The sequence below is a fragment of the Petromyzon marinus genome, chromosome 49, assembly GCF_048934315.1.
Source record: "Petromyzon marinus isolate PM22_M1 ecotype Great Lakes invasive population chromosome 49, UKy_Petmar_22M1.pri1.0, whole genome shotgun sequence".
Classification (NCBI taxonomy): domain Eukaryota; kingdom Metazoa; phylum Chordata; class Hyperoartia; order Petromyzontiformes; family Petromyzontidae; genus Petromyzon; species Petromyzon marinus.
This window is the reverse complement of record NC_133715.1, coordinates 1,526,856-1,553,342: the sequence shown is the minus strand read 5'-3', so window position 1 is coordinate 1,553,342 and position 26,487 is coordinate 1,526,856. Positions and strand designations below refer to the sequence as shown.

General features: G+C 53.0%; 1 protein-coding gene across 1 annotated transcript in view; it reads left to right on the top strand.

Moving 5' to 3' along the window:
• The first annotated feature begins 1,056 nt into the window (after positions 1-1,056).
• The window catches only part of LOC116952895 (inositol polyphosphate 5-phosphatase OCRL-like), a 52,265-nt gene continuing 26,834 nt past the window's right edge, over positions 1,057-26,487 (top strand). Inside the window, exons 1-6 of the mRNA XM_032972576.2 lie at positions 1,057-1,381; positions 2,735-2,808; positions 3,363-3,460; positions 4,982-5,008; positions 11,489-11,599; positions 11,885-12,250. Of these exons, the coding sequence (XP_032828467.2) occupies positions 1,334-1,381; positions 2,735-2,808; positions 3,363-3,460; positions 4,982-5,008; positions 11,489-11,599; positions 11,885-12,250 (724 nt within the window). The 5' untranslated portion in view covers positions 1,057-1,333. The remainder of the gene's footprint in view (positions 1,382-2,734; positions 2,809-3,362; positions 3,461-4,981; positions 5,009-11,488; positions 11,600-11,884; positions 12,251-26,487) is intronic.

Genomic DNA, 26,487 nt, shown 5'->3' with positions numbered 1-26,487 from the left:
GCAGAGTAACGAGCGAATACGTGAGAGAGAGGTGAGTTTGGGCTTAACAACTAGGGGAGAGTAAGTGGGGCGAGAGGCAAGATAGACTGAGTCCCAGACCAGAGGCTATACCTGCCCTGCTGGCCCACACTGACACGCGTAGTTTATTCGCGGGGAATAAATCGTCAGTAGAGTATAAACCGTGTCGTGTGGGCTCTGTGAGTGGGGTGTCGTGAGTCGGATCGCCGGGGTGCACTGTATTTACACCCAACTGTTCGGTGGAGTGCCCCGTGTTCGCGCACCAGCGGGTATTCTACGCGTTTGGGTACGCTCGCCGCTACGTGTGACTCGTAGCTAACGTGTGTGCGAGGTAGACGCACATCGCGTACGCAAGATTAACGGTGTGACTCGTGGTTAGCGAGGGCGAGGGGGGCACGTGAGGTTGTTCACACGGCCTTTAAATCGGCTCCGGGGTACCTCCTCGGCGCCGGGCAGGTAGCGGCGTCGGATTTCCGGGTGCCTGGGTGGGTAGAGGACACGTGTGTGGACTGGCCCCGGTGCCACCCGCGGTCCATGCCTCGAGCAGCAACGGTGAGGGTAGGAGAGCCGGAGGGCAGTATCCCTCCCCGCGTACGGGAGAGGAGAGCCTCGGATCACAAGGGAGCGGGGAGACGGGGGGCAGCATCGCCGACAGGTGCTTGCAAACAGCACTTGCCCTACCAGTCTGTTACAGGCTATACGGGGGATCTTTGTCTTTGTAGAGTATAGAAGGGAGGCAGAGCAACACCTCACCACTCCTCCTCACCCCCCACACCTCACCCCTTCTCACCCTCCCACACCTCCTCACCCCTCCTCACCCCTCACACCTCACCCTCCCACACCTCACCCCCACACCTCACCCCTCCTCACTCTCCCCCACACCTCACCCCTCCTCACCCTCCCACACCTCCTCACCCCCCACCACACCTCACCCCCCACACCTCACCCCTCCTTACCCTCCCACACCTCCTCACCCCTCCTCACCCTCCCATACCTCACCCCCCACACCTCACCCCTCCTCACCCCCACACCTCACCCCTCCTCACCCCCCCACACGCTCCGCCCCTGAAGCTACTCGCCCCGCCCCTCATCCTCTCGCCCCGCCCCCGTAACGTCACGGGGCACCCCCAGGAAGAGCGGAGCGGGGTCCCCGCAAGGAGAGAGAGGGAGAGGCGGACAAGAAGAGGCTCCTCTCTCTCCTCTTTCCACCATATCTCTCATCCTCCTCTCTTCTCCTCCTCCTCATCCTCCTGCTGCTGCTGCCCGCGTCCGGGGTGGGGTGGAGGCAGCGCGGCCAGGGAGCCGCGGAGCCGCGATGGAGCTCGTGAAGGCGACGCTGAGCGGAGCGGCCCGGTGCCTCGCCATATCCTTTCAGCACAACGCGCGGCGGGGTTGACCCTCCGGGGTAACCCAGGGCAACGCCGGTTACCCCGGCAACCGAGGGCAACACGAGTTACCCCCTGGGTAACCCGTGGCAACTACGGCCACGGGTTACCCGGGGTGTTGTTGTAACTTGCTGACCCGCCCCCAAATTGGACGTCCGTGAAACAAAGAGCTTCATAGCTCATCGGATTCCTCTAGGTATAAATATAGATCCTGAAATCCTTGATGCAGCAACGGTGATCTGGGCATCATGTAAAGTACACGGAAGTTATCCCGATGCGGGTTGACCTCATACTTAGTTACCCTGACACTTGCCCTCGCATCCACACGGGTTAACATCCGACGTGGATTACTCCGGGGTAACTTTCGCGGGCTACGCTTGACATTATATAACGAGTTACTCCTCTGATGGGCTATCCTAGCCACGTGTACACTGGCTACTCTGACAGGTTACCCCGTGAGGGGTCATTGCCACTTGTTCATTCGTTACCCTCACACCGATTACTCCGGGAGGTTACCTCGGCGTTAAGTCCGTAGGCTACCACGGTTTAACCACGACAGGGTTAACATTGGTGGTTTGCCATGATTAGGTTACCCTGGGGTAACAGGCTCCATGGCAGTGCAGGCCAAGAGGAAAGTGGCATTATTGTTGCGCCCGCAGAGAGAATGAGTGACATCTCGACGTTTCGGTTGACTGGCCTCCAGCAGGAAGTGCATGGCACTCGATGATGTGTAAACGCCGGAATGCGCCCGATCTCGACAGAGCTCGGAAGCTAAGCTGGGTTGAGCCTGGACGGTGCTTGGATGGGCCACGTTTAGAATCATCATCACGCGTTAGAGTAATTGGCTGTCCACACGATGATGACCCTCTTCGTTGAGCTGTCATTCGTGCAGCCAGGTCGCATCTGAAAAGGAGCTACATAGCTCAACGTTAAGGTGGTGGCACTGGGTCTTGATGGGGGCGTGGGGAGTGCTTGCGGTTTTACAGGTCGTGGTGGTGGTGTGTGCGGAGCGGTCGAGTTGCGGTTAGCGCTAAGCTGCGAATCCGGAGACCCGAATTCGATTCCCGCTCACGGCCAACACCAGTGACGATTATGTGAACCGGTCATGGGCTTTCCCCTACGCCGACGCAGCGTCAAATGAGGACCTGGTGCGATGTGCAAACATCGCTTCTGGGGAGACAAAGACGGCGGGGCGCGTGGTGTTGGCCACCCACCCCCTCGTGCTGCTCGCTAACAGCACTTGCCCCAGCAGTCTGTTAAGGCTACACGGGGGTGGGGTGCGATCTTCGTCTTTGGTGAGGGTTGCTGTGTGCTCCTTAATGTTTGTGCACGCAACCAAGGCCTCCAAGCTCGGCGGGCAGGTCTCCCACGTGTGCGCCCTGGTGTGCTCCGGGGACAAGCACGCGTGAGTTCTGACACCGTGCCACCAGCTACCACCCGTGTCTTGCTGTGTCACCGTGTTCCTCACCGCATCGTCACCGTGTGTCACCTCCTTTTGGGGAGTCTTCCATCCAGCGGTGGGTTAATTATGGCGGCCTGCTGATTATGATGATGATGATTTACAACTTGTTAGTTTGGTTTTATTTGTACGCTTGTGTGTGTATGTTTAATTTCTTTCGGACTGTCACCCGTGCTAATCGGAGGTGCTTTGTTACCCAGGAAAGCCTCGCCGAGTCTTAAGACTCCCAGTTGGGCAATCTGTATGAATTTTAGCATTGCGATGTGAGGGTCAACGCCGGTTACATTGTGCGTTTTTTTAGCTATGGGAGGAAACTGGAGAACCCGGGGGTGAAACAAACCCACGCAAATCAGGGGGGAGGGAACGTACAAACTCCACACGCCACACGCAAGCCGGGGCATCGAACACAGAACTCTCGTTGGCACGAGGTGCGTGCGTCCGCCGCTGCTGTGCTGCCGCCGCCCGTAGCGTCACGACGTGCCACCCGCCGTTTGTCGCAGGCTCTTCGTCTACTCGCTCAACCACACATTGCCGGGGAGCAAGGCGCTGCGACTGGAGTGGCTGATGCCGGTCGACGGCTCCTTCTCGCTCTCCGCTGGTGAGGTTTTGGCTCAGTCTACCCGACGCCGCTTCTGCTCGCAAAGCGCCAGTGACCAACGGACACGCTCTTAAGCATCCGCGCGGACGATGTGCTGCGCTTGCGCGTGCGAGCGAATGTTCTGCTTGGTGGTGGCGGTGTGCGAGCGTGTCTTGTGTATTGTGTCTATGCACTGGGGAGCAGCGGTTCGCACGCTGCGCTCCGAACCCGCTTACGGCCCGAGTTCAATTCCCGCTCGCGGGCATTGCCAGAGACGGCTATCTCAACCGGTACTGGGACTCCCCTAAGTCGACTCCACGTCATATGAGTAACTGGTGCAGTGTCTAAACATCAGCACTGGGGAGACAAAGGCGGCCGGGCATGGTGATGGCCACCCACCCCATCGCGTGCCGTGCCGGCCTTCATGGGTGTTACTCGCGAACAGCACTTGGCCCAACAGTCAGTTAAAGGCTCCACGGGGGATATTTGTCATTGTACTGTCTGCGCAGGCGTGTGTAGATTAGATAGCAGCACAGGGAGCAGGGTGCTGGCCTAACTGTTGTGATTGTTGAGAGCTGTTGCCCAGGTGACCTTCTGGTCAACTTGGTTGATTTCACAACCCGGTTCGGGGTTGACGTGTCACATCATCCATCTGGGGTCAATATAAATCGGCACTACTCTTTGACGAGTGGTTGTTCAACAGATAGCAGTACCTACCATGGGAACGTGGAATTTCCACCAATAGCTCAGAGGAGCACTGTCCCGTATACGTTTTAAGGAGTAAGACGTGAACACCCTTTTAAATCCCCTTGCGCACTTGGGATATTCCCACGCACTTCGGTACGGAGCTGGAGAAACGGAGCAGTGCAGGGCCCTGCTGTTCGGTGAGTCTCCAGTGGTTCAGCGTGACGCGCTTACCACCGCTGTGGGGGGGGGTTGGTGGCGGTGCAGCGGTTAGCACACTGCATGATGAATCCGGCTACCCGAGTACAAATAAACTAAACTATTTTTTATTTTACCAGGTAAGACCCACTGAGCTATATAGCTCATTTTCAGATGCGACCTGGCCACAAATGATAGCTCAACGAAGCGGCTTATGTGGAAATGTATAGCAGCCAAATACTCTAAACGCGTGTTGATTCTAAATGTGGATGGAAAAACCGCAGGACACAGAGAAAAATCCATGCGACCACAGGAAGAGAGAGACATGCAAACTCCAAATATACAGTCGTTAGGATTGAACCCACAACCTCCTTTATATCGAGCAAGGTAGTTAAAATCTTGCCACCACGGCTCCGGCTAACATCAGTGGCGAATGCTATGTCTGAATCGGTACCTGGCTGCCCAACGCCCTTCATCCCACACTGACCAACGTGGTGAAGTATGGTCAATCACCCCTCTGTTACCGGTGTGTGGGGGAGGCCTTCATCATCCAGGAGTGGGTTGACAAAACGAGTGGTAAATTAATTGATTGATCGCTTATGACTACGATAGATGGAGAGATTTTCCCGATGGCTGAACGCCGATGTTCTTTTCTTGCAGAAGAGACTGGACCAAGGGCGAATAGAGGTACGTACGTATCAGTGGAACGTCATGACTGGAGTGTTTTAATTGAATGGAACACATATCGTGTGTTGCGAATCCCCTCCAACGAGATCCCAACTGAATGTGACCGTTAATTGTCAGCAGGAAGGCACGCGCACCGTACGTAGCCAACCGTGCTAATCGGAGGTGGACCACTGTGCCATAGGCAATTTAAACACAATTGCACAAGGTTTGTAAATGTTACAGTTGTATGTGTGACAAGGGGGGGTGGGTATCGGTGGTGTAGTGGTTAGCGCGCTGCGCTACGAACCCGGCAACCCTAGTTCGATTCCCGCTCACGGCCAACATCTGAACTGGTCCTAGGCCTCTCCTAGGTTTACTCAGCCTCAAATGAGTATTTGGTGTGATGTGAAACCATCGCCACTGGTGAGACAAAGGCGGCTGGGTGTGGTGCCGGCCAACCATTTCCTCGTGTGCCGTGCCGGCCTTCATAAGTACTTGCTAATAGCACTTGGCTCAACAGTCTGTTAAAGTTATACGGGAGGTCTTTGTGTGACGACCACTTTAGCCTCTGTGCTGTGAAGAAGGACCATCGCCTGAACCGTCGCATATTTTTTGAAGGCCACTGTTATTGGCCAATGTGTTTTTTTGTGTGTTACTTGTTACTCATGTGTTTGATTGGGTGTGATAGTCACTCTATAAATGTTCACTGTGTAAATGCGCACTGTATAAGTGATATATATATACATTGTGTGTGTATACGTGTTGTAACGTGCTGTCTTGCGTGTGTGTGGGGGGCTGTGGTTAGCGCACTGAGCTCCAAAACCCTGTACCCCGAGTTCGATTCACGCTCACAGCCAACACCAGTGACGATTATCTGAACCGGTCTTGAGTCTCCCCTAGGTTGACTCAACCTCAAATGAGTACCTGGAACGATGTTTAAACATCGCCACTCGGGAGACAAAGGTGGCCAGGCATGGTGCTGGCCACCCACCTCCTCATTTGCCATGCCGGTCTTAATAGGTGCTTGCTCACAGCACTGACCCCAATTGTTAAGGCTACACGGGCGATCTTTGTGTGTTTACGTGTCATTATGTGTTTGCTATGTACGTTTGTATGTATGAGTTTGTATGGGGGTGTGTGTATAATGTAGGTGTGTACACGTGTCACCGCCTGTTTGCTATGTACATGTGTATGTATGAGTTTGTATAGGTGTGTATAATGGAGGTGTGGACACGTGTCACCCCGTGTTTGCTATGTGTGGATACCATTGAGATGCTCCATCTCAAAGGATGTTGAAAGTGAAATTGTAATATAAAAATACCTTAACTTATCAATTAAAATGTACTTATATAGCTTGATTAGTTTCACATTTTCCACCAGGCCTGCTTTCTTATTAACAGCCACCACTGCTGCCGTGTGTTGTGATTCTTAGGTTGTTTTGCAGCATTGTTATCCCCGTTCACGAGTAGGATACTTTTATTTTTACAAACAGCCAGGCTGCGAACCTGTAAGGGTTATCCCCTTGAATGTGTGGGGTTTCTATAGGCACTCCAGGTTTCTCTCGCATGCAAAAATGTTCATTAACTGACTCCTGGGAAAACACACGACAATAAATAGGCTCTTGTGAGTATTCCGCTCTCAGTAGACCCTGTAGTTTCTGGCCTACAAGGCATAGCAAGGAGCAAGGCCTAGCAAGGAGCAAGGCCGAGCAAGGAGCAAGGCCTAGCAAGGAGCAAGGCCGAGCAAGGCCTAGCAAGGAGCAAGGCCGAGCAAGGAGCAAGGCCTAGCAAGGAGCAAGGCCGAGCAAGGAGCAAGGCCGAGCAAGGAGCAAGGCCGAGCAAGGAGCAAGGCCGAGCAAGGAGCAAGGCCGAGCAAGGAGCAAGGCCGAGCAAGGAGCAAGGCCGAGCAAGGCCGAGCAAGGAGCAAGGCCGAGCAAAGGGCAAGGCTTAACAAGGGGCAAGGCCGAGTAAGGAGCAACGCCTAGCAAGGAGCAAGGCCTAGCAAGGAGCAAGGCCTAGCAAGGGGCAAGGTCTAGCAAGGTGCAAAGCCAAGCAAAGAGCAAGGCATAGCAAGGGGCAAGGCCGAGCGAGGGGCAAGGCCGAGCGAGGAGCAACGCCTAGCGAGGAGCAAGGCCTAGCGAGGCCTAGCAAGGAGCAAGGCCTAGCGAGGCCTAGCAAGGCCTAGCAAGGAGTGCCTTGGCAGGTATTTTTGAAAGAGGTAACTTCTCTTGTGGCTGACACTCGGTGTTATAGGCCCCGAGGCTTCTCCTTGGCAAATGAGCATTTTAAAAACATATAGCTTTTAAGGAGTCGGCTTTGCAGGGACTTGTCCCAGCAGCCGCTGGGTTCCCACGAAGAGACAGTCCGATGGGTCATGACAGGAACAACGAGAGTGTGTGCACAACGTGTGGTGACCCTTGCGATAAACGCTTGATACTCTTGAAAATGTATTCTTTCATCTTTAAGTTTCAATCGTGTGTGAAGGTGTGGAATTAGTGTTGTTTTATGTTTTTAATACACATTTACATTTTTTGTATTTTAACCTGTGATGAGACGGGGAATGGGGAGTGGTAGCACAGTGGTTCGCGCATGGCACGATGCAGCTAGCAACCTGATGTTGATTCCCAGCCACATCTAAACATCAGTGGCGAGTGATGTCTGTTCTGGTCTTGGCTCCCCTTCCGTCCACCAGCCCGCTCTGACCAGCACAGTGAAGAATGCTGGTTAAACATCTCCCATAGCTGGTCAAACATCTCCCATAGCTGGCACCGCATGGGGATGCCTTCATCCAGCGGTGGATTGACAAAGGCCTGTAAATTATATATGATTATTATTTAAACCTAGGTTTCCCTCGCAGTCGATACTTGTTCGCTGCGAGCTCTTGCCTGCTCATAACTAGAGGTGGTCTGTCTATTGACGCATTCCATAGCAGTTAATCTCAAGTAGGACGGGGGAACCTGCGACAAGGTGGGCCAGACACAGCCCACTACTTCACTTCATGCGGCCCATGACCCCATGGGGCCCCCCGCAGTGCAGCCGCCCGCACACCCGATATTTATTCGCCAATGCAAGCTTGGTCAAGCCCAAAGCGATTTCCCACTCGAATGAGCATTGAGGCATCAGTTCTTATCTCCTGGCAGAGCCAGTGGTGGAATTTCCACGTCCCTACAGCGCTGGCAAGTCTCTCCGTAGGAAAACCACTATTTAGCGGTACTCTCTGTATCGACCCCGGAGGGATGATGAGCTATGTCGAGCATGGTATCCGTGTGTCTAGCTTCAGAATTGCGACCCGCCCTCACCGTGGAGACCAGGTGCGGGTGTCGCGCGGGCACTGTGAGCGCGTGTGGGCAGTGTCTCTCGTGGATTTGGGGAGCGCAGAGGTCATCCGGATGTGTTCGCCCCCTATTGGGTAGCGCGGAGGTCATGTGGACGTGTGTTCGCCCCCTATTGGGTAGCGCGGAGGTCGTGTGGACGTGTGTTCGCCCCCTATTGGGTAGCGCGGAAGTCATGTGGTTGCGCCCTATTGGGTAGCGTGGAGGTCGTGTGGACGTGTGGTCACCCACCTATTGGGTAAAGCGGAGGTCGTGTGAACGTGTGGTCGCCCACCTAATGGGTAGCGCGGTGGTTGTGTGGACGCCCACCTATTGGGTTGTGCGGAGGTCGTGTGGACATGTGGTCGCCCGCCTATTGAGTAGTGCGGAGGTCGTGTGGACGTGTGGTCTCCCACCTATTAGGTAGCGCGGAGGTCATGTGGTCGCCCACCTATTGGATAGCGCAGAGGTCCTGTAGACACTGACCTATTGGATAGCGCGGAGGTCGTGTGGAAGCCCACCTATTGGGTAGTGCGGTGATCGTGTGGACGTGTGATTGTCCACCTATTGGTAGACCGGAGGTCATGTGGACGTGTGGTTGTCCACCTATTGGTAGACCGGAGGTCATGTGGACGTGTGGTCGCCCACCTATTAGTAGACCGGAGGTCATGTGGACGTGTGGTCGCCCACCTATTGGTAGACCGGAGGTCATGTGGACGTGTGGTCGCCCACCTATTGGGTAGCACGGAGGTCGTGTCGCCATAGAGCAAATATAACTCCTACAAGATAATTTCTTTAAACTAAAACTAAACTTTTTAATTTTACCAGATAAGGTCCACTGAGCTATATAGCGCTTTTTCAGAAGCGACCTGGCCACAAATTATGGATCAACTAAGTGGATTATCATCATGTGCAAATTTATAGCAACCTAGTCATTGTTGTCGTTGTGGAGAATATAATAAAATAAACAAATATTGTTGCTTAATTTACCTTCGGGGCTTAGGTTAGTTGTACGTTCTGTTCTACCTGCATGGGACAATTGTGATATCAGATCCTAGACAATTGTGATATTGGATCCTAGACAATCGTGATATTGGATCCTAGACAATCATGATATTGAATCCTAGACAATTTTGGTATTGAATCCTAGACAATCGTGATATTTAATCCTGGACAATCATGATATAAGATCCTAGACAATCATAATATCGATTCTGTGGCATTTGTGATATCAGATATCGGTTCCTAGACATTTGTGATATCGGATCCTCGCAATCATGATATCAGATACTAGACAATCATGATATCAGATCCTAGACAATCGTGATATCGGATTTATAGACAATCTTGATATCAAATCCTAGACAATCGTGATATGTGATCCTCGACGATCGTGACATTAGATCCTAGACATTTTTGGTATCAGATCGTAGACAATATTGATATCAGATCCTAGACAATCGTGATATCAGATCCTAGACAATCGTGATATCAGATCCTAGACAATCGTGATATCGGTTCCTAGACAATCGTGATATCAAATCCTAGACAATCGTGATATCGGTTCCTAGACATTCGTGATATCAGATCCTAGACATTTGTGATATCAGGTCCTAGACAATCGGGATATCAGATTCTAGGCAATCGTTATTTCAGATCCTAGACAATTGTGATATCGGATCCTCGACAAATCGGCCAGCTCGCTGCCAACCTTCCAATCGTAAGTTTGCGAGTTCACACCCTGGTTTGTCGTCGAATCATCTCTTGAAGGGTGAATAAATACAGTACCACTTCGTGGGGAATTCAACAGCGGTGAGACTCATCCTCGCCATAGTAACGTGGAACTTGCACCAATGGCTCAGGGTTACACGTTGAAGATGAGCGCCAATGCCGCGGTGCTCGCTCGGGCAGGAACTCGTTGTGACGGCCCAGTGAGTAATTAAATTAACTATTTTTATCTTACCAGATGAGGCCCACTTAGCTATGTAGTTCTTTTTCAGAAGTGAGCTGGCCACAAATGATAGCTCAACGAAGTGGCTTATCATCACGTGGAAATGTATAGCAGCCAGATACTGTAAACACGTGATGTTGATTCTAAATGTGGAGGGAAAAACCGAAGGTCCCTGAGAAGAATACACACGACCACAGGGGGGAAAGCACGCAAACTCCAAATATACAGCTGGTGTCAGGGTCAGAATCGAACCCTCGACTTCCTGTAAACCAGGCAAGGTAGTTAACATATCCTAGCCACCGTGATGATGATGAAAGAGAGACACCGCAAACTCCAATATACAGCAGGCATCAGGGTGGAGATCGAATCCACGTCCTCCTGTATACCAGGCGAGGTAGTGAACATCTCCTAGCCACCGTGGTGCCTGTCGAGAGCCCATTGAGGATGCGTCTCCCCTCCCCTTGTTTGACCGTGAACTCGTAACGAGATGGGGTGGAGCGCTGACCCAGTGGCTAACCTTTTCCAGTTCCGATGATGTACGTTTACGTCATGAGTTTTTAAAATAAAGTAGCTATCGGTACCGAGACTCCCACAAGGCCATGCGGGAGGGCGTGTGGCACAGTTTGGCGCCAGTTGTCGTAGAGTGCGACGGTCGTGTCGCTACAGTTCGCTGCGGCGAGTAACAATGTCTTTGAAGACAACGGCGCTACTACGCCTCTAAATAAAATTATCGCTGAGCCACTTGGGTGTTCCGAGCTTCAGCGGTGAACGGGACACCCACCGTGCAATTTGCAGACATCTTGGAACGGGGAAGTGTTAACTTGCACCGCTGATGAGCACAGTTGGCTACGTATGGTGAAAAATAAATTCCACATACGTACATACTGTCGCGGCTCTCACAGACGCTGGGCGTACGTGCGCGTGCTTGCGGAGCGTTAGTGTAGCGGTTAGCGCGCTGCGCTACGAACCTCGCCGCCCGAGTTCGATTCCCGTTCATGGCCAACACCAGTGACGATTATCTGAACCGGTCCTGGGCCTCCCCTAGGTCGACTCAGCCTAAAATCATTACTTCGTGTGATATGTAAACATTGGCACTAGGGAGACAAAGGCAGCCGGGCGTTGTGCTAGCCACCCACTCCCATTGTGTGCCGTGCCGGCCATCATAGGTGCTACTCGCTAACAGCACTTGCCCCAACAGTCTGTTAAAGCCATACGGGGGATCTTTGTCTTGTCTTTGTAGCGAACACGATGAAGGTGTCTTGCAGCAGTGGAGGGGAGGAGCTCGTGCTGGAGATGCCTCCGAACCTCGACACGGAGACCTTCTTAACCGAGACGGTGAAAGCCATCGCAGGTCGGTGACTCGCACATTTTCACAGAAAATTACCACAACAAAGGAGACAAAACTGATAGGAATGCAAAGTATAGGAAAGTAAGCAAATCACTAAAAATAAATACGAATTACAAATTGCAAAGGTACATGAATACCTGCCGACTTTTCAACAAGGACATTTGTACGCGTGTGCGCATGTCTCTACGTGCGCACGCACATTTGTACGTGTGTACGCACGTCCGTACACGTGCGCACGTCTGTACGCTTGTGCATGGGAACCGCGTGCGTGCGTGCGTCTGTCTGCAGCCCGCAAACAGGACAGCTGCGCTTCTCCTGTCGACGGCTTCCTCTGGGCGGCTCCGTACCGCCAAAAAATGGCGTGCGGCGCGGTGGCCGAGGCCGACCTGCTCGGCCTGGGCTGCCCCCCCCCTCCTCCTCCCGCACCCTCACGCGTCGCCTCGTCCGCTGCGGCGCCCCTCATCATCGCGGACAACCTCATGGACCTTGAATCGCTGGAGTCGGTATGGTCTGCCCGGCGGGACGCCACGGCCAAGCCCGCGGACGCGCCGTCGCTCGGCGGCCTGTCCTCGGTTCCGGCGTCGGCGTTAAGGCCGTGGGGCCAGGATGCTGACCTGCTGGGCTTGGGGAGCACCCTGGCGGAGCCCCACGCAGGTTCGTCCCCTTGCGGCGGCGGCGGCGGCAGCGTCGTCGTCGCCGGCTGCCGTTACTGCTGCTGCCGGTTTTGCGCGCACGGCACGCTGGGGGAATTTCAGGGTGGGACGTGGTAAGCGACGTGGGTGAGCGCAAAGCGGCGCGGCTGGGACGTGAACGCTCGACTGCGCACGATGCGGGGGCACACCGGCCATGCGGCTTTGATAGCAGCATTGGATCAAGAGAGCCTCCAATGCTGATGAGTCACTGAATGTCGCAAACTGTTTGGCTCGTGTTGAACCAATGCTGCTGAAATTATTTTACTCTCAGAGGGCCGTGTAGTTGATGGGTTGTGTGGCTGATGGGATGTGTGAAAATCCTGTGATTTTTGTACGTTTAGGGACATGTTTGAAGGAGGTTAATTGTCTACTCATTTATTTTGTCACGTTCTCCATATCCATTGCTTTGTTTGGATTACCTATGGAGATCGTAGACTAATGGAGGTAGATGGAGACCACCTACTCCCTTCCTGCAGTCAGGGCATCTCGTTAACATTTTGACTGGCGGCGTGTTGGCACACACGTGCGGAAATAGACCGCGGCAGGAGAGCCCTGTTGATGTGATCTGGAGGAAGAGGGGGGGAGGTTGTGATGGGTGAGACACGTGTGCGGGGTGGAGGGGGGGTGGTGGTGGGAAGCTTATCGAGGCCTCGAGGAAGAGAAGACCTAAAGCCAGGCGGTGGTGGTGGTGGTGGCGGTGGTGGTGGTGAGACTGTCGGAGCAGGTCCTGGAGATCAGATACCGACTGCAACTGCTGAAGGTTTTAGCGGCATAAGGGGGCGATGGTGCCGCTTTGTCAGACATTGGCCGCGTGACCTTCGTCTTAATGGCAGCCGTTTGCTTCTCCTGCGGAAAGACTGCCCTCCCCGCTGGCACAGTAATGTGGAATTTACAGCACTGGCTCAGGGCTACCAGCAGAGTGTCGCCCCCCCATCCTCGCTTGAACGAGGAAGTACAGTCCGTCCTATAACGCGTAGTTTTAATAACGCGAATTGGATGTAACGAGTTGAATGTATTAGGGAACACTTTTTTTTATCACGCGGATGGGAATTAGATGTAACGCGATTTTAGTGAACGGAACTACGTTGCGCGAGTAGCAATAAGCAGTCCTACGGCTGCCTCGGCGTGGCATCGCGCAAGGTGGGATACTGCTGGATGCTTCTAGATGCTCCGCACGTGCCTCAGTCTTTGTTCATCCTGCGTACGCATCTCACGCGTTATCGCGGACCGTGCTTTACCCCTATATTATTTATTATAACGCGATTTTTCCATCACGCGGTGTTCTTCAGGAACGCTACAACTACCGCATTACAGGAGAAGGGACTGTACGTTTTCCTCGGCCATGACTCGCGATGTCACGGGGAACCTGGTCGATGGTCAAACGGGCGGCTTGGCCACGAGCCTCTCGACGCCTTCTCACTATGCTCGGATGCCATCCCACGGACGAGAGCTGCCGATAACAAGACCTCACACCGCGCGTGCACGGCATTTTTGTCAATCCACTGCCGGATGAGGACCCTCCGCCCGTGCCATGCGAGTCACGCGGGGGGTTGTGGGGACGAACCTCGCCGCGCCGTCCGGTGCCTTACGGTCGGTGAGTTGTTTCACCCCGGAGACCTTGGTCGTGTCCGGTCGCCGGGTTGACAATGGCACCGGTCGTGAGTTCTCTCTTGACGGGGGGCGGGTGGGCCAGGGGCGGTGGGCCGGGGGTGGGCCGGAGGGGGTGGGGCCACGCGCGAAGGCTGCTGCCACCTTCGCACTCCGGTGCGGGTTGGTGAAGCCGGGGCGCCGAGATGTGTGCAGCGTAGGAGTGCAGTGTATGACAACGTCGGGTTTTGCGGCACTGCCACCCCGATGCCCACGCTGTAACTACGCAAGCCGGTGGCAACCTCCCTGTCTGTGCACGGCGGTCACCCGTCCAAGCGCTATCCAGGCCCAGGCCTGCTTAGCTCACGAGGCCGGAGAGCCCGCCGAAGATTTGGTCATGGGCAGGAGTAGGCGACCTGCGGTTCTGGGGCCGCGTTCGGCTCTTTAAGGACTGCTTTGTGAGACGGTATTTATTAAAGACTCACCGTCTTGTATTTTCACGTGCATTGCAGCTCTTGAAATTTTCAGGGTTTTTTTTTCAGGAAAAAAAATATGTCTCCTTGTTATTTTGGTTTCCGACCCCTGGTCAAGGCCAAGGAGTCTTTTTGGCGCTTCTGAATATTTGTGTATGTCCAGCGAGTGCGCAATCTGCATTTCCTTAAGCCTGCCAGTCTACAGTTTGGTCAGTAGGTGGCAGCATAGCAGGAGGGTTCCTCATAAGTCTGTGCAGACCATCAGCCATTACCTCCTATAAAAATATACTAAACTCAGACCGACTGAGCTATACTGTATCTCCTTTTCAAAAGCGACCAAGCCACAAATGATAGCTCAACGAAGGGGCTTATCATGGGGATACTTACAGCAGCCAATCACTCGAAACAAGTTGACAAAGGGAATGGACAAACATCCACGTGACCACGGGGAGAACATGCAAACTCGAAATATACAGCAGGCGCCAGGGTCGGGATCGAGCCAACACGAATTCCTGTATACCGGGTGAGGGAGTTAACATCTCACCACCATGGCGCCCCTGGTATTGCCCTGGCATGGGTTGTGGCTTCCTGCGCGGTGCAGATTCCTCCTGCCGGCTCAACGTGCCCACGGTGGAAACAGGCGGAACCTCGCAATGCAGCCATTGAAAGTTACGCTTTAAAATAATAACGTCTAATTTTATAGTCCCTTTGTCAGTCCTCTGCTGGACGAAGACCTACCGACGTCGCCGCAGTCGTTGTGGGGGGTTGTTTGACCATACTTCACCGTGACCACGGTCGGTGCGGGTTGGTGAAGGTGGGTGGGAGCATCAGACGCGGGAGCCATAGAGATGCAGTGCAACGGCTGATTCGGCCTGCGTCTCCCGCACCGTAGCCTCACCGCAACCCTACGGCGAGCCCTTGCACGGTGATCACCACCACCAACCCATCACTGGAGCCAGGCCTCAGCCCCGCTCACCACCACCAACCCATCACTGGAGCCAGGGCTCAGCCCCGCTCACCACCACCAACCCATCACTGGAGCCAGGGCTCAGCCCCGCTCACCACCACCAACCCATCACTGGGGCCAGGGCTCAGCCCCGCTCACCACCACCAACCCATCACTGGGGCCAGGGTCTCAGCCCCGCTCACCACCACCAACCCATCACTGGAGCCAGGCCTCAGCCCCGCTCACCACCACCAACCCATCACTGGGGCCAGGGCTCAGCCCCGCTCACCACCACCAACCCATCACTGGGGCCAGGGTCTCAGCCCCGCTCACCACCACCAACCCATCACTGGAGCTGGGGTCTCAGCCCCGCTCACCACCACCAACCCATCACTGAGGCCAGGGTCTCAGCCCCGCTCACCACCACCAACCCATCACTGGAGCCAGGTCTCAGCCCCGCTCACCACCACCAACCCATCACTGGAGCCAGGCCTCAGCCCTGCTCACCACCACCAACCCATCACTGGAGCCAGGCCTCAGCCCCGCTCACCACCACCAACCCAGCACTGGAGCCAGGCCTCAGCCCCGCTCACCACCACCAACCCATCACTGGAGCCAGGGCTCAGCCCCGCTCACCACCACCAACCCATCACTGGAGCCAGGCCTCAGCCCCGCTCACCACCACCAACCCAGCACTGGAGCCAGGCCTCAGCCCCGTTCACCACCACCAACCCAGCACTGAGGCCAGAGCCTCAGCCCCGCTCACCACCTCGTCGCCCTATAACGTCAACGCTTTTAGGGCGGCGGCGTTGCGGGAGATCCGGCGATAGGCGGAACTCGCGCGACGCTGCCACGCAGCAAACGCACAGACGTGGCCCGCGTACCTCTCTGGGACCCGCTGTTGCCGACTCCCTTGACCTACCTATCCCCCGCCGCCTGTGTACGTATACACAGCTTTCTTATTTGAGTAGCTTACTGAATCGTTGGGTCAATTATCCCAAATGTCAATCGTGTGTTGAAGGGGAGGGAGGTAGGGGGGTGAGTGCGCTTTAATACCCCACTGGAAAGTCCTGTTTGCTGCCCGCAGCCGTGGCGGTGTGCACCTGCCTGGGCGTGTTTTCACTCGGCTCCGTTGGTCGTGAAGGTGACGCTAAATGCTGCTGCTGCTGCTACACCGGTAACGCACAGCCCTGCCCGGACGCTACGGTACAGCACACACTCACTAACACACTCACACACTCACTAACATACTAACACACTCACTCACTAACACACTCACACACTCACTAACATACTAACACACTCACTCACTAACACACTCACTCACTAACACACTCACTCACTAACACACTCACTCACTAACACACTCACTAACACACTCACACACGCACACACTCACTCACGCACTCACTCACTAACACACTCACGCACACACTCACTAACACACTCAAGAACACACTAACACACTCACGCACACACTCACTCACACACTCACGCACTAACACACTCACTAACACACTCACTAGCACACTCACTCACTCACACACTCACTCACTAACACACTCACTCATGCACTAACAAACACACACACTCACTCACGCACTCACTCACTAACACACTCTCCTTTACTAACACACTCACTAACACACACACTCACTAACACACTCACTAACACACTCACACTAACACACTCACTAACACACTCACTCACTAACACACTCACGCACTCACTAACACACTCACGCACTCACTAACACACTCACGCACTCACTAACACACTCACTCATGCACACACTCACGCACGCACACACTTACTCACGCACTCACTCACGCACTCACTAACACTCACTAACACACTCACGCACACGCTCATGCACACACTCACACATTCACTCACTCACTAACACACTCACTCACGCACTAACACACCACTCATGCACTCACTCACTAATACATTCACTCTCTCACTCGCACACATTCACTCACTAACACACTCACTAACACACTCACTCACGCACTAACACACCACTCATGCACTCACTCACTAACACATTCACTCTCTCACTCGCACACATTCACTCACTAACACACTCACTAACACACTCACCCACGCACTAACACACCACTCATGCACACACTCACTAACACACTCACTCTCTCACTCATTCACGCACATGCTCACGCACTCGCTCACGCACTCAATCACGCACACACTCACGCACTAACACGCCACTCATGCACTCAATCACGCACACACTCACGCACTAACACACTCACTCACGCACGCACTCATGCAATCACTCGCACACTCACTCACGCACACACACTCACTCACACACTCGCGCACTCACACGCAAACACGCACACACTCACGCACGCACACACACACGCTCGCGCACGCACGCACTCACGCACGCAAACACGCATACACTCACTCACGCACTAGCGCACCACTCACGCATGCACTCACTCACACTCACGCACGCACTCACGCTCACTCACGCAATCACTCATGCACGCACTAACGTACGCATGCACTCACGCACTCACTCACGCACGAACGAACGCACGTACTCACTCACGCACGAACACACTCACGTGGAGATGTCCATGGCACACTCGGGGGCCGGCCGCGTAGTGAGGATGCAGTGAAGTGCCGGTGAGACGGGACACGGCGTCACCTCCCCCTCCACCCACGCTTGTCGTGAGAACGTCCCCGATGCGGGATGGTGGCAAATTGAAGGCCGTGGCACTTGTGGGGTCGGACCCAGGTCTACCGGCCCTGCTCGCGGTCTGTCGTTGTGCGCTCTCCCACCACGTTGGCTGTAAGCTGCGCTGGTACGCTGTGTTAGTTCGCTGTGTTGGTACGCTGTGTTGGTGAGCGGTGTTGGTTCGCTGTGTCGGTGAGCTGTGTTGGTAAACTTTGTTGGTGAGCTGCGTTGATATGCCGTGTTTTTCATGTTGGTGTGTGTTGTGTGGAGTGCTGCCCTCGGTGTTTTGGATTTTTTGGGTTTGTATTTATTTATTCTGCATGTCCTACCCAGTAAAGCTTCACTGAGTCTCAATAATTTCTGAGGAGGGTTCCTGCCTAGTTTTCACAGTGCTTGGTGATGTTGCTGCTGCTGCTGCAGCTGCTGTGTGTGTGATGCCAATTGTCAAGATTGGCCTCTGTGGAGGAGGCTCGTGAAGGACACTAGTGGGAAGTAGGAGGCAGTCGCCCTCCAACAACAACGGAGGGCAGAGGAGCGACGCTCACAACAACGAGCGGTGCGCTGGGTGGATAAAACAGTAGGGGGCACATGTGGTGCATTTACCCATCATCTCAGTAAGTCGACCCATGACAACCTGGGTGTGTCCCGTGACCTCCTGCCGGCGGGCGTTCGACACTTCACGTGGCCTTAAAGTGCAGCTAGCCTGGCACAAGCGCCGTGGCGACGTCACCGCCACTTAGCGGCGAATGACGGTTGTTGTTGTTGTGATCCCAATTGAGTAATTTTTAGCTATATTTTAATAGCATTGGGATGTTTGTCCAACACCGGTTACATTGTTTTATTTTTGCTTTGGGAGGAAACTGGAGAAAGGTGCCCTTCTTGCGAGGCACAAGCGTTACCTCTGCGCCGATTTACCCTCCCACCAAGTTTGAGACCAGATATGAGTGAAATGTTTTTAATGGAGTAAAATGGGGTACGCATTTGCTAGAACCTCGAGACCAGAGCAATGCATTGTAACTGCAACGTTACTTTGCCGGATAGTAGCGGCCACGCAGTGTCCCCTGTACTACAGCACTGCAGGCAGTGAGCGTTGATGGATCACCGCACAAATGTTGTGAAACAACTCCCTTCCCGCGGGTGTTGTATCCTGAACGTCTTCCGCACCGCACGTCGCCAAACGTGCTCATCGGAGGTGCGAGGAATGGATTAAAATGTGTGTGAGGAGCCCTACCCTGGCTTGCCAGAAGGCGTTACAGCAAATGTAGCCTGCAACTCTTCCGTCTGTATGGGATAGAGTGTTGCCCCCTTACACAAGTGGAGTTTCTTTTCCCCCTGGTCGTGGTTTGTTTGCACATGTCAACCGATGGCACCTTAATATGTAGAGGGCTGTACAGCATGGGGGGGGGAAGGGAATTTGACACCGGTTGAAATCGTGGCTGCCTTCCCGCTGAGCTGCAGTTCCTCCTCGCGGGCTCGAGCGGATACTCTGCGGTGTCGTGTTACGAGTTGACATTATTACGATTGTACGGTTCCACGTTGAACGTCTTTCTTTTTGAACACCGTACACGAAGGTTTAGTCTGACACACACCCGGGGAAAGTTTCTCAGTGGGGGAACGTTTCACAAATGATGTTGTCGTCATCTTTCTAAAGCGGGTTATTTTTATTTTACTTGGAACGCTCGGCACCGTGGATCAGAGGATGACCTGACCGACGCCCCCCCCCCCATCACTCACGGGCCCCGGGCGTCATGTGATCGCGCCTGGGAAACATTGCCCCCGTGTGTTGTTACTCGTTACACAGTGTATGCGATTAATCACATGAGGGAGCTCGAAAGGTCCCGTACGCGGCTTATTGCGGAACGCACGTTGCCGAGCGTCCGCCAGGCCGTTCGTCCAAACACCAACCCGTTTGCCTGCAGTGGAGCAGCACGACTCATCTCAATCTGTACAACGCTGAGACAGTTGTGGACATTGCTATGGTGTAAGGGGCCAGTCGAGAACATCATTGACCACCACCATTGACTTGACTTTTTCACAGGAGCGGCGTTGATGCTGACGGGCATTGAGCGATGATCGTTTGAACTCGCCCGTGGCCGGGATGTGAAGCGTGACCTCTGGGGTTCAAGCGCTTTGACCTCAGCGCTGCCTGGCCTGAATGAGGGCTCACTCATGGTTACTGTTGGTCAGTGATATTTTGGCGAAATCTAAAGTCGTCGATTGTCTTTGCTGTGCTTGTCCCAGCCTTGCACGCGTGCTGTGAACGCGTTGTGTGGCGTTGCCATCTCATTGCTGTATGCATGTATGTTGAACTTCTTTCGCACCATACGTATGTGTACGTATGTTGAACTTATTTTGCACCGTACGTACGTTGAACATCTTTCACACTGTATGCAGCCGTACGGTGCGGGGGAGGGGAACAAACTAAACAGTTCTAGAGAAAATAGTTTCCAGTCTTAAAAAAACATCGTACCTGGTGCAGTGTGTAAACATCAGCTCCGAGGAGATAAAGGCGGCCGGGTGTGGTGCTGCCCCCCCCCCTTCTCCTGCTGGCTGTGGACATCCGTGGTGGTTGTTTTATAAGTCACTCGTTGAGCCCTGAGAGCCGCACGAGTCCCATGACTCTTCTTCATTGCGGGGTGACGGTTGCTCTGTGTATGAGCGATTTGCGGATGTTACAAATTTTGGCCATGACGCCGGCGCACAGCGGTGCCACTCTTAGTGAATGGCGTCAGGGGATCTTTAGGCGTGCCACGGTGACCTGGAGATCTTAACTACCTCACCTGGTGTACAGGACGTCGTGGGTTCAATTCCCACCCTGACACCTGCTGTATATTTGGAGTTTGCATGTTCTCTCTCCCCGTGGTCGTGTGGATTTTTCTCCGGGTCCTCTGATATTTCTCCCTCCACATTATTTGTCTGATATAAATGTCCACGTGATGACAAGACACTTCGTTGAGCTATAATTTGTGGCCAGGTCGCTTCTGAAAAAGAGCTCAGTGGGGCCTTACCTGGTGAAATTAACAATAGTTTAATTTCAGTTTGAATGGTTGAATAGCGCAGGCTGCGCCCGCTGTAGGCCGCTGTGTGAGGGTGGCACGCCCTGCTATGCGACACTGCTTGCAACGTGGCAGCTCGGTTGCTGCAGCTTGCCAGGGTTTGTTCAGATGGATTTCATGCCAAGATCAAGCCTTGTAGCTTGAAGGTCACCCCCACTGCCTGCTACACGCAACACCCGATGACTGGAGGACACGGAAGGCATATGAATGGTCCTTGCTTTGGTGGAAATTCCACATTATCACGGTAGGCGGTCAGTCTCTGTGTAGTGAGTTCAACTGAGTCGCACACGTGCTCTTTGGAGGCAACATATTTATTAATACCAACACAAAGGGGTAACTGCCCCTTAACCAGATAACAACCTATGGTGGTGACCACCAGGCTAACTACACTAATTACAATGTAACTAGCTACGTGACCACCAGGCTAACTGCACTAATTACAACGTAACTAGCTACCTAACCACCAGGCTAACTACACTAATTACAGTGTAACTAGCTACGTAACCACCAGGTTAACTACACTAATTACACCGTAACTAGCTACGTGACCACCAGGCTAACTACACTAGTTACACCATAACTAGCTACGTAACCTCCAGGCTAACTACACTAATCACACCGTAACTAGCTACGTGACCACCAGGCTAACTACACTAATTACACCGTAACTAGCTACGTAACCACCAGGCTAACTACACTAATTACACCGTAACTAGCTACGTGACCACCAGGCTAACTACACTAATTACACCGTAACTAGCTACGTAACCACCAGGCTAACTACACTAATCACACCGTAACTAGCTACGTAACCACCAGGCTAATCGATCCCGATCCTGACACCTGCTGTATATTTGGAGTTTGCATGTTCTCCCCATGGCCGCATGGATTTTTCTCCAGGTTTTCCTCCACATTTAGAAGCAACATCACGCAGTTAGAATATTTGGCTGCTATTTATGTCCACCTGATAAGCCACTTTGTTTTTGAAAAAGAGCTACGTAGCTCAGTGGGCCTTACCTGGTAAAATACCTAGCCAACCGTGCTAATTGGACGTGCGGTGGTGGGGTAGGGACAACCCTTGAACCTGTGGGTGCAGTAAAACCCCTTTTTGCCAAACCCAGGTTGAAAACGAGCACACCCATTCTTCGAAAGGTCGTTCCACGTGGCTAATGATTAAACTCTGTCCGCTCTTTTTCACTCTCAAGCAACTTCTTAACCCAGAGGCTGTCTGGGCGGCACGCGGTATTAAAACACTTAAGTGTTCATCATTGAAAACATTTCACCTGGGAAAACCCGCCTGAGAGGGGACATCTTGTTTGCAAGGGTGTCCACACACAGCTAACACGTGGTGATGTGTGTACACACATGTACTCAGTCATTCACATTCACAACAAGACAAAGATCCCCCGTATAGCCTTAACAAACTGTTCTGGCAAGTGTTGTTAGCAAGCACATATGAAGGCCGGCACGGCACATGAGGTGGTGGGTGGCCAGCACCACGCCCGGCCACCTTTTTCTCTTCAGTGGCGATGTTTTCCACACTGCACCGGGTACTCGTTTTGAGGCCGAGTCAACCTAGGGGAGGCCCAGGACCGGTTCAAACAATCATCGCGTTTGTTGGTAGCCGTGGGCAGGAATCGAGCACAGTGCGCTAACCGCAGTGCCAACGCTCCCCATTATTCAAATACGGCGAGCCCTCGCTTAACGCGTGGTGTTCACACAATGCGTTTTCGCGATAACGCTGTTCGCCCATTTGGGAACGCCGTTCGTACAACGCGGAAATGAGCCCATTGTTATGGCGGTTTCTGAGCAGCCAACGACGATCTCCTTGAGCTGCGCGGCTGGGGGTTACAATACCGGAAACGTGGCGGCATGCCCTCGAGTTACTTGTCCCGCCAGCACGCTGCGCGTGCGTGCACCGTAAGTCGTCAAACTTTATCGTCGCGACATTTACGCGAAGATTGCGTTTCGTGAACGCGGCACTGTTCAGGAGCACATCTACTAGCACGTTAAACGAGTACTTGCTGTACACACACACACATTCACGCCTGAGGTCAGCACGGTTGGCTACATACGGTGCGAAAGAAGCTCAACATATATACACACAACAACCACCGTTCACCACTAAGTGCCATTGACACCAGGCTCAGCGAGATTTTAACTACCTCGCCTGGTATACAGGAGGTCGTGGGTTCGACCTTTATGCCTGTATATTTGGAGTTTCCATGTTCTCCCCGTGGTCCACATTTAGAATCATCATATGTTTCGTTGTTATACATTCCCACATGATGGGCCACTTTATTGAGCTGTAAATTGTGACCAGGTCACTTCTAAAAAAGAGCTATATAGCTCAGTGGGCCTTTCCTGGTAAGATAAAAAAATTGTTTAGTTTAGTTCCGGCCACGTGAAATGTTGGAGCTTTGCTGGCAGGAGGTCGCGGAACAGACCCAGGTGTTATTGGTTGACTGACTGAGATGACTGGCAGACATACATAGATACAAACATACATACTAACGTACACACATATACACAACAACAGTCGCCACTCGCTACTAATTGGCGGCAATGTCACCACGGCACTTTTACCAGGCTAGGTGCACTTTGAGGCTATGTGAAGTGTCGAAGGCTCGCTGGCACCCAGGTGCCATGAGTTGACTGACTGAGATGACTGGGAGATGCCCCAGCTCTGCCCCCAACAGTGCCCACTATAGAAACAAAGAAGGAGATCATCCGTGTAGCCTTCACAGACTGTTGGGGCTAGTACTGTTAGCGAGCGCATGTGAAGGCCGGCACGGCACGCGGGGGGTTGGGTGGTCAGCACCACGCTCAGCCGCATTGGTTTCCCAAGTGGTGATGCTTACACATTGCACCAGCTACTCATTTGAGGCTGAGTCGACCTAGGGGAGGTCCAGCACCAATTCATATAATCGTCACTGGTGTTGTCTGTGAGTGGGAATTAAATTCGGCTATCCGAGTTCGTAGCGCAGTGCGCTAACCACTACACTAACGCTCCCCATTATAAACACATACATATAGACACACACACATACGTACAAAGACATATAGAGGCTTCCCTCCATTTACAAAAGGATGCGGTTCTCAAAAAAACACTCATTAAACGATATTTTGTTAATTAGAACCGCTTTTCGGACATTCCAACTCTACTCCTAACCTAATTAATAATAAACCTACATCACTTTTCACAATTCAAAAATAATCAAAAAAAGAACATGGACATTAAAACGATTGAATAATCATGATAAAAAATTTTAATGAAACTTATTACAGAACTCGCAAAAAGATCTACTGCACTTTGGAATGACTAGCAAGGCGATGTGGGGGCGTTACTGCTGCCACTGCAGGGACACCGTGACGCTGTCGCCGATGGATGACGACGCAGCCTCCCGGGTGGCTTCTCGTTTGACGATGTCACGGCGTGTGGCCGTCGTGAAACTTAGCTCACGCGGAAATTCGATTCCGCAGTTTGTCAATTGCGAAAGTGCGAAATTTCATCAACCGAACGGTCGTAAATCGAGGGATACCTGCGCTCACATGCACACCTAGAAAAACACCAAATGGCGCGTTAGATAAAATGTTTTTTGTTATCTACGACTTGTACAATGATGGCGCGGGTTGATAATGACCGTGTCATAGCTTATGGGCTGGCGTCGTTGATATGCCGCGTATTAATCCGGGTTCTCAATTGTGGCAAGCCGGTGGCTTCCGCCCGTGCAATCCTCCACCGTTAAACTTTACACGTGGGGGTTTTGCAGCCACGACAAATGATCCCTTTTCGTTGTTCTTGGGTATGTGGCAAAACCCAAAAATATGTTCGTACGTACGTATGTACGTTGAACGTCTTTCGCGCCATACGTAGCCAACCTCGCTCATCGTAAAAAGCAGCTCTAAAGAAATTAGCTTTCAGTCTTAAGAGTGTGGATCAACCAGGATTAAATGTAGCTTGAGTACTAAGTTGGGAATGTTCCAACCCCGAGAGTAAAACCTCTTGTTGGTTGGCAGGCGTGTGCGCTGCTCTGGAGGGGGCGCGTCAATTTAAATGGTACGGAGGTATGGAGCCTGATTTAAGGGCCTGCAGAAGTCGTTTGATCAATAATTTCGGCTTCTTTACACCGCGGGAGCGTCGCTTCCCCTGAACCCCCGTCACTTTTTTGTTCAAGTTTGGCCTGCCAAGCTTCTGCGGGGAGGCGGTGACGGCTGCTGCGTGCGTGAGATGCCAACTGAGTAATTTTTGCCGGTGATATTTCGCGTTTGTGCAAAAGTTGGAGCGCGTCGCCGGCGCACGCGATGGGCCTCCTCCTCCTTGCGAATGACGTCACGGGGTCATCAACGTCCGCTGCGAAGCAGACGGAGCGTAGTCGTACTTTTGTTTTATGGTTCATCATTTTGGGACATCTTTAGTGGACGTTTTCTGGGACAAGGTGGTACGCTGCTCTGTGAGAATTAAAATATAATTAGAAGCAAAATCTAAAAGTTAAATCAAACGTCTCTATGTATGCATGTTGCACTTCTTTCACGCCGTACGTCGCTAACCGTGCTAATCGGAGGTCATGCCTTAAAAGCAATTCAAAGTTCTGTCTCGGTTGTAAGCCAGCCCACGTGTGTGTCTTGTGCATGGCAAGATGTTCAGGAGCTGAATGCTAATATCGAGGTCTGCTAATCACGATGAGAGGGCTTCAGGAGAGAGTTCGTGCAGTTTTTTGCTGTCCCTCTTCCGTTAAAGGAGCGCAGACTCCGGCCGTGCACAGTGTGGGTTGCGTGGCCACAATCGCACTCCTTTGGCTCGGCTCTTTAATTTTACGCTCGTAAAGGAGAGGTGCACATCGGCCTGCTGATGTTTGGAAGTGGTTCACGGTTCCAGCGGTGTTGTCGAGGCGGAGGGTGGAGGAATGTCAAAGCCAGGAGCTGCCATGTGTGGGTCTCGTATGAGGTGTTTATTCTGGACGTCCACGTCCGGAATAAACGCCTCGTTCAAAATGGTTCCACTGTTCGGCTGCGTTCTTCCGTATCTGGGTGGCATTCTACGATGGTGTTGGCAGCGGCAACAGCAGCAGCGCGTGTGACGTTATGTTTGAGCGAGAGTACTGCATTTGTTTGTGTTTGAGTGAGATTTGTGGGCGTGGGTAAAAGGTGCATTGTGGTGGCACACATGTGCCGTAAATTCAGCGTTTGGTAATCGATGCTATACACTTTTCCGTTTATAAACCACTGCGACGCATTTAACACGAACACTCGCACGCATCTTGTGCTCGCAAAGTAACATCTCAGGGCAGGCTTATTTTTACCCCCAGAGGACTCGCCAGAGGCAGCTTGTTCCCTGTGTGCCGCATTGGGGACACAGCGCCGGCCTGCAAGTGGGCAGCGGTCTGCCAGTAGGGGGGCGGTGTTGCTGCTGCGTGGCTTTTCAC